The sequence below is a fragment of the Notothenia coriiceps genome, unplaced genomic scaffold, assembly GCF_000735185.1.
Source record: "Notothenia coriiceps isolate Sejong01 unplaced genomic scaffold, NC01 NC01_scaffold00011436, whole genome shotgun sequence".
Lineage (NCBI taxonomy): Eukaryota > Metazoa > Chordata > Actinopteri > Perciformes > Nototheniidae > Notothenia > Notothenia coriiceps.
The window spans coordinates 1729-16142 of record NW_011344137.1 but is presented as its reverse complement, the minus strand read 5'-3'; the positions used below and the strand labels follow the sequence as shown (position 1 = coordinate 16142).

The 14414-nt window shown below is 42.5% G+C and overlaps 1 protein-coding gene across 1 annotated transcript in view; it reads right to left on the bottom strand.

Annotated features, from left to right (window-relative positions):
• The window catches only part of LOC104946713 (agrin-like), a 109992-nt gene extending 95782 nt beyond the window's left edge, over window positions 1–14210 (bottom strand). Inside the window, exons 1-2 of the mRNA XM_010772587.1 lie at window positions 13760–14210; window positions 12007–12268 (exon numbers count right to left, since the gene is read on the bottom strand). Of these exons, the coding sequence (XP_010770889.1) occupies window positions 12007–12268; window positions 13760–13960 (463 nt within the window). The 5' untranslated portion in view covers window positions 13961–14210. The remainder of the gene's footprint in view (window positions 1–12006; window positions 12269–13759) is intronic.
• Window positions 14211–14414: the final 204 nt, after the last annotated feature.

Here is a 14414-nt window from a genome sequence, read left to right as displayed (position 1 = left end):
TAACTAGGTAAAATAAGATATGAATGAACAACAAAAATAAAATAAGCTACATTTATTTGTTATTGGCTATGGTAGTTATTGGTTATGTTCACATACTTATTTGATTATTAAAATGTAAACCGATCTTTTTCATATGGACGTTTTAGAGTTGTGCCCCCTAGATCAGGTCTCTAGTAATTGTGTGCTCAAAGTGCACCAGATTGAAGCATTTTACATACCCCCGGACCCCCCTAAAGGATGTGACGTCCACCCCCCAATTCAAACATGTTCATACAATACTGAATACATTTGAAGCCATTTTTACATCTATTGCCTATGTCAATAAGTTTCTGCAGTGTATTTGTCTTTTGTAGACATTTTTCATTTATTCTTTACACATAAGATATCGCCTAAAATCTCACCTAGGGCAGCAAATTGTCTAGAACCGGCCATGGTACTAGGCCTCAAGAGCCTTTCTTGTGCTGACACATAGAAAGAAATTGGCGGGGCGCACTTCGCACGCACTAAAAAAATTACCACGTGCTCCGCGCTCACATTATGCTGGGACCACATGCCTTAGCACCGCTGCTATGACTCCATCCTAGGGGAAACACTGCAGTCAAGACATAACAATAACGGCATCACGCCGCTCAAGTAGCTTTTGCGAACATCGCTCAAAACATTTGGAGTTGGGAACTGCTTTCTATAGAAGCTGCTGCATCCCGTCCTCAGAGTAAATTGCCAGAAGCGCCGACACTTCCTCATCATTCCACCGCTCCGGTGTTGTAGTACGTGTGGTCATAACTTCTTTACAGTACAAAAAAACTACTCGCTTAGGTGTGGATGTGGTTTTGTAGCGAGGAAAAAAAAGGCTGCCTAACAAAAAAAATTCAGAGTCTAACGGGGCGTGGTTTGCAATTCGCCCAGCCAATAGAAATAGAATAGAAATTGGCACTCTTTTATGACCAGGTTCGTACCACCTCTCTAGCAGGGACTGAAAATGGCCAAAAGAGTTCCCGGCACTGAGTAGTCCCGGCGGTGTGAACGCGACATTATTGGTACTAACGGAACTAAAGAACCAAAGTACCAGGGAAAGTCCTGCGGTGTGAATGCGGCTATTGGCTCTAACGGTTCAAAAGTGGTGTCAATCACCAACATCGATCAATGGGTTCCAGAGATATGGCAAATACACCCAGAGGTGTTTTTTTCTTTGCTAAACCTCTCTAAAAAGGTCAAATGTCACTTGTTTTGCATCAATCTTGATACAGGGTAATTATTATATGTTATGGTTTGGATTCCTAAAGCTTTTAGTCTACTATCCCATCATTCAAGGGTGGTTTTCACTATAAGCAAATGGTTTCTTTTTTGGACGGAAACTATAATTAAATTTGTTTTACTATGTTCAATCTGAATTTACTTTAAAATAAAAACATCTATATTGATTCTGACTTTTCTACATCCAACTCACACGTGTATCATTGCTTTGAGAAAAAAGTTATTAATTTACCCCTTTTAGAAGTGAAGATATAGTAATTTGTTCTGGTCATGTAATTTTCGAGCCTGAAACCTGAAAAACAGGCTCAGGGCTTAACAGGTTAAAAAAAGTAGTTCTAGGAATTCTTAACATTTATAGAAATTCATTTTTAGGTTTATCAGGGCATAGCATTGCTTTTTAATAAGTTGTTGGAATATTTCCTGTTACCTGTGTGAAATTCAGTTGAGGATTCACGCTGTTGTTTCCCACAGTAATTGTAAATCACTTAAAGCGGCAAGGATTTCATACACCGGTGGCTGCTGAAATTATAGCTTCAGGCACACAGTGTCAAAGTTTCCCAGAACTCCCTGTAACAAGGACACATGAGTCATTTCAGGAGCTTTGTTGCCATGGTGAAGCTCCAGCTTTTCCCAGCGTAGCCTTGAGGTAGGTGAGTCTGGATAGCACCTTGAGGACACAGGTTGAGTGGTTAAGGGATGATCCCTGACCTTTGAACCTTGTAGCAGGCCCCTTTTATTAAGTCAGAGGTGAAACTAAAACATTCACATAAAACGTGACATGGGAGCTTTACAGGGCAATGCAGGTTCCCACACACTTTTTTTTACAATAAATTCATAGCCTTTTACTGTTTTAACTTCACTGTAAAAGAAACTGAAAATAACCCTTTACCTACATAGAGAAAAGGGCAACAGAAACAGTACATGAATGGATGGATCAAACTTGCCCACACAAAAATTATTGCTTTATAATACCTTGTGTATTAAAGGTGCTTTATTCTATGGATTTGTGTAACAGAACTTTAGCATAAAAAAAGTTAATTAAAAACTTCTATTCCTCTGAGGCCTTTTTTGGTTGAGAGGTAATTTGTCAAGCTCTTATGAGACGAGCCATACAGCCATGACTAATAAATGTCAGCATCCACCGTGACTGTGAGACTGTAGCCGCCTCTGCCCCCATTGCCAGCGAGCAGTGAGCAGTGAGCTTGCTGCTGTTTAACTTTTACTGGTGCTTGACAATGTTGGCAGCTGTTCAAAGTTTGAATCTAACACTTAGGTTGGCCCGGGAACACCAGGGGGAAACGAATCAGAGCATGAATCACCTTGCTGAAGACTTTCTGCGGCGATTGCGAGAGTTGCTTGAGTCTATAACCTGGGTATTTTCCTCTGAACATTTCTGGGTGGCAGTATCTTCCAATGGATGGAGCTTGTTTGCAGTGTTAAGTTGCATTTGGCACTCACATAAAACTTCTTCTGTTTGTCTGTCCAGGCACGAAACACTGCACGGCTAACCTTTTTATTCACCCCCCTTTTCTTCTTTTTGGACTCCTGTTGTTGAAAGGGGAGTTTCTTGGCTCTGACAAACTGTCTAGAATGTGCCCTTTTTGTTTAGGGGCTTTGTACTTGAAGAGGGTTTACTTAACATAACCTCATTTTCTCATATCACCGTACAGTTGAAGGAATAGCGGTAAGAAAATACTTCAAGAAAGTAAAGGCTAGACAGAAATCATGTATTAAGGAATCTGCAAGAACTGAACCTTTTTTCAGGGACTTCCTATGCATTTATTTTCTATAAGTAATATCTTGATACACTTCCAAGGTTCAGCCACACAGTGCAATCTGTATTTGTTTTGAATTAGAGTGGAAATCACCCCGATAATTACCTTGCATGTCTCCATCCGGTAGAGAATGAGCTTTGAGGCTTGTTTCAGGGAAGAGTTTTAATTAAGAGAGTCAAGTCAGATCTCATCCGCTCCGTGCAACCACTACCCCCGGAGACTGTTGGATGTCAGTACAGCGGGACAAGACTCTACCTGCCGCAACACTCATTGTACCATCCTCTGCTCTCGCCTCATTCTTGACATTTTCGATAGCTAGGATAGACTCAGGAATGCCTGGCAGAGAGCTAGGTGGGGAGGCGCGTTGTCTGAGGTTGAAGAAAAAATACTTTGTGTGAGCTCCCTGCCATCAAGAGTTTTGAGAAGGACGCGTACACAAAGAAAAATTCGGTGAATGATGTGATGTAGATGTTTTGGGTGGAATTTACTGGATGTTGTGTTTTCTGTGGCATATTTGTTTGAGTTTGGATCATCGCCCTGTGAAAAAGGATGCCTTCAGGCGTCATGTTTCGCGCTACTTTTCTACTGCTGTGCTCGTCACCCTGGGCGGTGGCACTTCAGAGCCACTCAGTCCATGTGTGTGATCACTTTGCTGCAGGCTTTCATGTGCCATAGTTGCCCTCCCCAGAGGAGTGTTTACAAGATCTCAGTAAACACTTGCAGTGCTGTTAAAATGTTGTACACATAAGATTGGCCTACTTTGCTTACTCACTCCCTTACCAGTATTTCTAGGGTTGGAATATGATACTGACATATCAAAAAAGTGTCGCATCTGCATTGTTGCACTTGCACCTTGCCAGGGCTGAATATTAGGCAGTTGCCACATAATGTGCTGTGTCTCAAGAAACAAAAATGAGGTTATTGTTAAGTAAAAGAGGATTAATTCAAGGCTGAGCCGAAACGCCTTGTTCTACAAAAATTGGGTTAAGAGGCAATAAATTGAAAGGTATGCACTCTGTATATTATCATTTTTTCCTGTGCTGTGTTGAGAGAGAGAAGGCGAAGGTGTTGTGGGTTTGGAAGAGAGGAAGCCCTCTTGATGGAGAAGTGTTGAGCATTCAGGGAGATCTTATCTGTCTTGGTCTGTTTATCAGCTGCTTTTGTTTCAGCCCCTGATGACTCGATGCCAGCGTCTTTCGCTCAAGGCCCTGACGAAGAACAGCAACAAAGGGCTGTTTCTTTCTTCTGTCTTCATCTCTTCCTCTAGTTCGACTCTATTTAGTAGAGGAGAGATGAGTCTGTCAGAAAGTCGGTGCACAGTCATGCAACAGCTGCATCAAAGATATTTTCTTTGTCCCTTTGTGCTGCTGCATAATACTGTGTGCAGCCAGTGTGCTCCGCCGGTTGGACAATCAAAAGTCCTTGTGGGATGTTAATGAGCAGCATTTTACTGCTCAACATACCGCTAACTCTTTATGATCCATGTGTACAGCAGTCCAGAGGCTCACTGCTAATGGGGTAAGCCAGGCTTGCTGAGAACATGATGGGGGTCCTTATTTGCCAGCAGGTGGTCTTGCTTAATGATGGGCGAGCAGACAGTCCTGTGGAATGCTTCTCGGGGTGGGTGGGATGTGGGATGACTGTTTTGCCCCCCACCCCACCTCCCCCTTGTCCAGCGATCCTTCAATGAATGAACCTAGGCCTCACGGAAAAAATGTCCTCAATGTTTGTGCAAGGAGGAGGCCCAGACTTCGCAGGAATTCCTAACCTGCACAAAGCTCCTACCTGGCTGCCTGCACCCTCCTCCTCACCTTCTAGATATGTGATGAGATAATGAAAGATTGATAAGGGAAAAATGGAGAGGAGTTCAGTTTTTAGCCCTGCGATGTACTCTTTCATAACGTAAATGCCTTTATGCCTGTCATCTACAGGGCAGTTAACTCCTGTTTTTCTAGAACAATTAAAGCCTTACTAAAATATGAAAGGGTCACTTCACAGCTTTAGTTTATCAGTGACTCAACATACTGGAAGACAAAGTATGTTGATAGACCAGCACAGGTTTTCCCAGGATTTAATTTAGCGCCATCTGAGCTCCTTATGGGTCCCATGCTATACTATAATGTTCTTAACAGTAGCCTCTCTCATTAAGCATATGGCTACATGTTTTTTATTCCTATTACCTGATTGAGAACCTATGCTTGCTTCCCAGAAGGTCTATTTCTCAAGTGTCATGATTTCCAGTTTAGCAGAGGCAGCCTTTATTTCCGCTATAAAACACTGGGAATCCTGGCATCAAGGTTGTTGCCCTATAATTTAAACATCAGCCACCAATACCACCTGCTCATGTTTTAATCTTGCAAAGGCATTCTAGAAAGAGATTAGGACTACTGAACATACTATTTATTTGACTTTCCCAGTGCTAAAAACTCACGGCTTGTAGGTAAATCCCAAAGGTAGATGGAGTTTATTTTATTGTGGCTTTTAAAAAGTGTGGGAGAACACTATGTAGACAGGTGACTGAGCTAAACCACTGGGTTCTTTATCCAGTACACAAGCAGCCTTTTGTCTTGAGCAAGGAGAAGTCAAGTAGACGGACATTGATGATTGGATTTTTCTCAGGGTCCTTCAATGGATTAGGCTATAGTCTAAGACGGAGAGTTCACTTTCTTGGTGTAAAGCTTTTCTACTAAGGTGTGCCCCCTGGTAAATCTGCGTCCCCTGTGTGGCTTATATCAAAGCATTTATTCAGTGAAGTGAACAGAATTGGACAAATAGAAAGGCTTGATGAAAGGCTTTGATGAAGTAAACAACAAAGGCTTGACGGGAGAAACAAGACCAACAGACCTGTTTCCCAGCTAGTCCAGAGTCTCCAGAGTTATTGCACATTTTAGATTTGAATTAAAAATGTGGGAGTGGAGAGCCTGCTTGGCATGGCGATAAAGGACTCCGAAATGAGAAAGTCGTGAAAGATGGACGAGAGCATTGGAGGAACGCACCACTTAAACGCAGTCTATTCACCTTGGCTCGTATCCCAGACAAAACCAGGAGTGTATCACTCTCATGCGGATAAGAATCATAGATGGTATTGATATTTTCTGAAAGATACCTACATGTAGTGACATGCCTGTCACTTCTGTGAGATGTTAACATGCCCACGGTGTACACACACACATACTGTTTAACATCTTGCCTGTCCAAATATATTGTCTGTCTTGTGATAGGGCAGGATCTACATGTCTTGTTGTAATTTTAGTTTTGTACTTGCTCAATGCAATATGACACGATTATTTATATTATTTTATTTTATTTTCCTTTTCTGTAAAATACAGTATATGTATAATGAACAACATTTAATTATTCTCATCTCGAGAAATTTCAAAGATTTTTCTGTTTCTCTTGCGACAGTTCAAAAACATAGCCTTTTAGCAGAAGTATTTCTCAAACAAAGGTTTTCCAACATGGCACCGTTTTTCCTGCTGTTGTTGTCAATCATGATTTGTAGTTCTAAATAAGTCATTAGAAAGTACATTTGATTGCCAAGCGGTGTTAAGGAAAGGAAGGAAGTGTAAAGGAAGCTTGTGTCAAAGTCCTAGTTAAGCTCTTCTTTAGTTTAGGAACAGCAAAGTGGAACTGACCTGGGAGGCGCTGCACATGGACTTGGATGTACAGTGACCCGGAAACCTCCCTCTTCAATCCCAGACATAAAGAGCTCAGAGCAGCAGTCTGCATGAGTTCTAGGCTCCCTCTGGGGAACTGGATCCGTGACAAAATTCTTGATCCAAGAGCACATTTCTGAAGAAAGGGCAGCTGCCGTGGCAAGTATGGCTACTTACTGTCAACATGCCAGAAACATCAGGTTTAGAGAAAAGGGGTTATGGTGGGACACTATGGTGGGATAGCAGATGCCTCAACGTGATTTGTATTTAGGTCAGATCAGCTGTCACTCTGGAGTGGCTCAGATCAAGAGAAAACTGGGGTAGAAAAATATATTTTTTGGGCCCTTTACATGCTTTTTGTTGTAGGATACATAAGGGATTCCTTTGAGAAACTTTTCTTTTGAAAAAGATGGACACACTATAAAGTAAACTTGGTGTACTTGGCGAACTCTATTCAAACTATGCTTTTATTAGGAAGCATATTTTATCAATGTGTTTGGCATTTAGCATCAAAACTTGTCTGTGAAATTAGAGTATCATTTAGGGAATAAAATACAGGAAGTGCATGGTTCAGAGGTTAGTTACATCCTGTCACCTTCTGGATGTAAGCTGAAGACGCACTGAGCCAATACAGGTGAATTATGCCTATCATGCTCCCTGCTGTCTCATGGTATCCACCTGTTACTTACTGCCATTCATATGCACAGCAATGAGTCTAATTATACAAAGCTGGCATCATTGTTTCCAGGCTTCACTAGCTATATTTGGATTGAATCAGAATACAGTTTTATTGCCAAGTAAGTTTCCACATAAGAGGACTTTCCTTTGGTGTGTAATGGTGCATTCATAAACACATTAAGCGAAGTAAAGTTGTAAAAAAAAGGAAATAAATAACTATTATAAAGGCTGTTTTAAAAATGTTTACAAACATTATAAAATAGAGGTCGTATTAAAATGAGATATAAATAGTGTAAGGACAATAAGAATATGAGGAATGTATCTGAAAAATCAAATATGTGTAACATCCCGTCATGTTTGCTAAATTATTCATGTCATGTTAATCAGGTTCATGTTATTGTTTCACGTTTAGTTCATAGCCCAGGTTAGATTTATGTTTAGTCAAGTCGATTTGTTCACCTGTCTAGTCCTGTCATTGCACTTCCTGTTTTATTTTTGTGCTTACCTCTTGTCTCTCATTTTCCCTTACTTCCTCCCTTTGTGTGTTTTCCCGCCATCGTCAGCGTCTGCCCCGCCCCTGATTGTTTCCACCTGTTCCCCCTTACCTCATGTATAAATAATCCTGTCTCCCTNTAGGTGATGAAAGTGGGGGATGTTGGCTTATCAGGCGCCCGCAGCTCACAGCCAAAGGTGCGCCCTCTCCCTTGCTCGCTCTCTCGCTACCACGCTACCACTTTGGCTGTGAGCTGCGGGCGCCTGATAAGCCAACATCCCCCACTTTCATCACCTACAGCACCCACCGTACAAGCCAAATTAAACGTGTAACCGGGGTGAAAAGGGTGTTACATTTACTTAATTATGAATGTTGTTACATCAAGGCCGAACATTTGGATGAGCACCAACGGTCAAAAATGTTTTTCCCTCCCAGAGCTACCAGCGCAGCGCCCCCCAGATCTGGCGCCCTAGGCGACCACCTGTTTCGCCTATGCCAGTAATACAAATACTACAAATCCACATATCAAACAATCAAAAATGAAAAAGAGTTCACCACTTATTATTATTTTAAGAAAAAAAAAAAAAGTTTTTTTTTTTTGGGTACCTGGCTGGCGCCCCCTAGCAGCGGCGCTCATATTTCAGCAGCGGCGCTGCGCCGCCACTATTTGTATATAGGGGAAACACTGGACTGTGCAATAAAACAAACAAACTGGCGAAGCTTTATTTATTGTGTCCCACCCCAAATTTGCAGAATAGAAGAATGTGAGAGCAGACAGGTGTCGGTGGTTGAATTTATCTACAATGTTGCAACCTTGTGCAGCAATGGCAGGGGCAGAAACACAAGTCTTACACACAAAAACACAAGTAATTTATCATGTCATTTGTTTTAGATAAATAAGGGAAAAACACCAAACAACGGTTAATGTCCTTTTCCAAAATCAGCCTGAGGGGGTAATATATAATAAATACATAAAGATAAAGTCCATTGTTATAATGGGGTATTTTATTTGTAAATTACCCTTATAACCCAGCCTCATGGTGCACATGATTCTTTGCTTGGACATTTTGTTTGTTTGAGTCATTTGAGCTCGGATTCTAGTAGGGACATAAAGTAACACGTATCTTAGGAAGATATGAACTTCATCTTNGAGATTTAGAGGGCTCCAGATTTCCCTTTTCAGCCTTAGTGTGTGAGGGGGTTTATCTGATCTAGTGTCTCAGTTTTATGGTGATGTTCCTTTAGTTGGTGGTTGGGTTGCAAGCGAGTTTGTTTTGTTTGCACTTTTTTGTCTTTGGGAAGGTTCCCTAAAAATGAAATGTTGAGCACTGCTTAGGAGATAAAATGCAGTGTGACAGTAGATAGTATTGCTTTGTTGAACATGTGGAGTATCAGTTCTATCTCACACAGGGCTCCACCCTCTACTGGGCTCTACGGGTACTACTTTCATCAATAGCCGCATTCACCACGCAGGACTTTCCCTGGTACTTTGGTTGGTTCTTGTCGTTCCGTTAGCTATCAATAATGTCGCGTTCACACCGCCGGACTACTCAATGCCGGGAACTCTTTTGGCCCATTTTTCAGTCCCTCTAGAGAGGTGGTAGACCTGGTGATAAAAGCGTGCCAATTTCGTATTATATTCTATTGGCTGGGCGAATTGCAAACCATGCCCGTTAGACTCAGAATTTTTTTTTGTTAAGCAGCCATTTTTTTCCTCGCTACAAAACCACATCGCACACCTGAGGCGAGTAGTTTTTTTGTACTTTACGTACTACGAACACCGGAGCGGTGGAATGATGAGGAAGTGTCGGCGCTTTCTGGCAATTTACTCTGGAGGACGGGATGCAGCAGCTTCTACAGAAAACAGTTCCCACTCCAAATGTTTTGAGCGATGTTTCGCAAAAGCTCATTGAGCGGCGTGATGCCGTTTATTGTTATGTCTTGGACCGTGCAATAAAAACCAAACAAACTGGGCGAAGCTTTAATTTATTGTGTCCCACCCCAAATGTGCAGAATAGGGAAAGAATGGAGAGCAACAGTTCGGTGGCATACTTGCCAATGTCAAAATTGGGGGGGGGGGGTAGGGTGCTAGTGGATCGTGGACTGTTGGATTAACATTACATGCTTATTGTAGTTGTTAAGTGCACTTCTTGGCGGCCTGTAGCACCGTCCTTTGATGGGAGCAGATGTGTGGGCTGACCTGTGATTTTACAGGAAAGGAGTGAGCAGAGTAGAGTAGTTGTCGATTCTTGTTCTGTTTTCTGTGAATATCTGCTTCACCCTCTCAGACTTTGAGTTGCGCGCTACTAAAGAGACGTGTTACCATGGAAACTAAACAATGGTGTAGCTGTATTAAAGTCCGAGTGGAAACAGTCGTGTGTAAATCTGATTTTGTCCGAAATCGGGAGAAATGCGGGAGAAATATGACCCCGGGAGGAAACCGGGAGAGGGCAATGAAATCGGGAGTCTCCCGCGAAAATCGGGAGGGTTGAGAAGTATGGTCGGTGGTTGAATTTATCAATGTTGCAACCTTGTGCAGCAATGGCAGGGGCAGAAACACAAGTCTTACACACATAAACACAAGTAATTTATCATGTCATTTGTTTTAGATAAATAAGGGAAAAACACCAAACAACGGTTAATGTCCTTTTCCAAAATCAGCCTGAGGGGGTAATATATAATAAATACATAAAGATAAAGTCCATTGTTATAATGGGGTATTTTATTTGTAAATTACCCTTATAACCCAGCCTCATGGTGCACATGATTCTTTGCTTGGACATTTTGTTTGTTTGAGTCATTTGAGCTCGGATTCTAGTAGGGACATAAAGTAACACGTATCTTAGGAAGATATGAACTTCATCTTCATCTGAAGTTGATGCTGAATTCACTATTTAGTAGATAATCATTTGACACTTTATCTTTGCACTACGGTCTGTCTGCTGAGCCTACCTATTATATATGTATATGTATATATATATATATATCATATACAGCGGGTGGGCTTAATACCCCCTCCCCGGTGTAGTTCTTCTTCTCTCGTTTTTTTTTGTACTCGCCGTGAAGTGGTTTTGCGGCCTGCCAGTAAACCCAGAGAAGAAGAAGACGAAGTGACGTCAGCGTAATCTAGCCTCAGGGAAAGTACTGCGGTGTGAATGCAATTGGCACTAGCCCCCTGGCGGATTCAGTGCCGTGGTACTTTAGTGCCGGCACTAAAGTATGGCAAGTCCTGCGGTGTGAAAGCGGCTAATAGAACCGGGAGGGAGTTCCTAAATCCACCTACACGTTACCATTGAGGAATGAGAGTGATGCGCACGCAGCTTGCCCAAACCGAAAGCTATGTTACACTCTGAAAACTGAAAACTAGGCTTATTGCCATAAATGTGATGATGGATTATCAGTAATAATTTCAAAGGGACACAGAGACATTGGATTAACCTTCAGCAGCGTTTATATGCATTTGAATGCCCTTGAACACAACTTTTGATCAGAAAACAGCAAAGGTAAGACGTATTTGCCGTGTTTGCTACGTAAAGTGAAGTTGTGTGTTGTCTTTGCTGGCTTTCTCTGCCGTGAGTTTTGGTCGCACAGTGATGCTACTTATACCATTGGAATCTGTGGAATCTCAGCTTTCATGTGATATATTGTTTGTGCAGATCCGATGAAGTATAAAATATTTCTACCGTGAGTTATGTTAGCACTCATTCGCTTAGTGCTAATTCAGACGCTTGGCGTTACGACACGTCCACACGGCGGGGTGCGTTGAAGCTTCAACGCTTCAGCCCATTCACTTTGAACGGGGTGACGTCACGCTTTGCCGAACTTCATTGTGGTTCCGTTGCTTCGCTCTGCTCGCGTTCCTCGCTTCAAAAGTTGAGCAATGTTCAACTTTTGATGCTTCGACGGAAGCGTCAGCCAATCAAATCATAAGCCAGTACAAGCTCTAGCCAATCAAACCGCGTGCTTGTTTGGTTGTTGGTCAGAGTTTCAGACACGCCCACCGGCAAGCTTCGTCCACACAGCGTTATAGTTGTGTTTTGTTTCGCTGTTTCTTGCAAGATGTTGCCGGGCTTTTAAGACTCCCAACAACACGTGCTGTGTATTCCATCCAAAGAAAGACAGGCTATTCTATTCACAAGAGGCTGCTTACCTTCCACGCAGTGTTCCACGTCCTCCAGGTTGCGCAGGGTAATCCTCATCAGACTTGAGTTGAGCATAAGTTCGTTCTTGTGTTCTGGTCCCATGTCTTCCTTGGCAGGGTTGAGAAAGAATATGCGAGTGTCACCCGTGGCTACCTGGTTGTCGCAGATCCCGGGGTTGCCAAAGCCGCCTATCATCAACTTGTTGCCGCCGTCCAGGAGGATTTCACGGTTGATGTTGGTCTTCCCTTTCAAGTAGCGCCACACCCTGACCTACAGCCGAAAACAAAAAACAGAAGGACACCATATTTCTTAGTATTTTGTCAAGAACATACATATTATTTTCCTGAATAGGTATGCACAAGGGCTCTGTTAGGGATTTGGCTAGTTCCGGGCTATGTGAGTCATGGTTTCTCCTTAACATGCATGTTTGTGGAATGACAGGCAGGTGCTTTTCTGATCTTTACAAATAACTTATTTTCACCTACGCAAAACAAACTTTCCTTAACATTTTATGCAATAACAGTAATTATCTATATTTGAATACATCTCATACAATACATCCAGATACACGTATCTAAAATAAAGCAGAATTCATTTTGATGCCATACATCAGTGCAACAAAAAGTCTGATTTATGCACAGTCATGAGAAAGCTCGCCCCTTCTGCTACATGTTAGCCGCCTTATCTCATGTCAGCGCTTGGTGGTGGTTTCTGTTTCCAGAGGGAAAGCCGTGTGCGTCTAATCTACTCCACTGATTCACCGGGAGACGGGAAGCGTGTGGTTGCAGAGGAAAATAGCTGCGAGAGCTGACCAAACACCACTTGTTTATTTTTGACTGATTATAGAGTGGTCTACCACAAGTCCACGATGATGCAAAAGTTAGTTTTAAGAAGGGCTTTGGAATGAGGATGGAGGAAGCCTGAAAATGTGATTTTCAGCCTATATGCCATTAGACATGTGGTACATTAGATAGAGACATGATGTTCCTGTGATTAAGAGAATGGGGAATGTACAGTTTATCATACACAGGAGGTTTCATATGAGTGACTAATGAATCTGTAGGGCATACATCTCTATTGCTTTGGGCAAACCTTGCAGCACTTGTTAAAACTGTCTTCACAGAAAAAGAAAAAAAACATATTATTGTCGCTTACAATCACTGTACTGACTGCTAAGTGTTTTTGTGGTAGCCTACTACCCAATCATCTCCTTACGGAATTGTCTTTCATCCCAAGGGATATAACTGTTAAGTCACAAATCTCTAGTTAGAGATGTACTTGTCAGCAACGCCACAGGACAAATCATAATTTAGAATATCACTTGGGAGCCTCTGGAAAATGGATTTGCATGTTTTTTAACATTTATGACTAGAAATAAAGTAAGAGTCACAGAAGTGAGTCTCTTACATACATATGTTTGGGATGATTACAAGCTTGGTTAGACCTTTATTGTAGATAGTTGGTAAGTGAAAACCAAGTAAAGTGGATTCGCTGTGTGTGTAACTGCTGCCAAACGCTTCTGGATGAATGAGTTTGTAAAATGTTTTTCAGGCAAGCTGTTGATGCCTTTGAGAGAGTTGGACTATAAACTTGCTGGTAATGGCTTCCATCGGAAACACGATGTTAAGAGATAATGGGACTTTTAACCTTCCACTTAAAACACTATTAGCAGTACTTGCGGTGCAAGAAGCAGGTGTATTTCCCCCTTGAAGCAATGCTGCGGTAACTTGATCGTTACTGAAACCACAGAAAAACACGTACCTTGCAAGAATAGGTATTGTGCACCGGGTCCATGTTTATTATTTCGTCCACGGTGCCGGTCAAAACTATGTTGGCCTCCTCTTCCCTGTCCTCTAATTCTCTCTCTGGGCAGCTTGCGGCGCAGCGGTGCCCCAGAGCCACGAGCAGCCCCGCCACAAGCAGCACTGTCCGGCCGCCCGCGAGTGCCCGATGGGAACCCATGACCACCACACGGATGTAACCGAAAAAAGTTAACTTTCACGAAATTAAAATGTCACTTCCCGGAGCGTCCGTGAACAAAACTCTTTCGTATGCGTTTCTCCAAAAATAATCACTTATTTCCACAACTTCCCTACTGACTACCGGTGTCTCTTTCAATCTGCAGCCCTGTTCCCTGCATCTGCAGCCCGGGTTGAAAATCCCTCTCTGCCGCCGCCGGCTGGGAGACCAGGAGGAAAGTGAGGAAGGAGGAGAAAGGAGGAGCAAGGGGCAGGGATATCTCTCTATCTCTCTCTCTCTCTCTCTCTCTCTCTCTCTCTCTCTCTCTCTCTCTCCAGGAATGCAACTGCACTTCAATCTCTCCCTCTTTTCCTCTCGACTCACACACACACACATCCACGGTGACGCTCCTGGATTTGCATGCGATCTGAATAGCTGATTCCACAAGTGAGGGTGA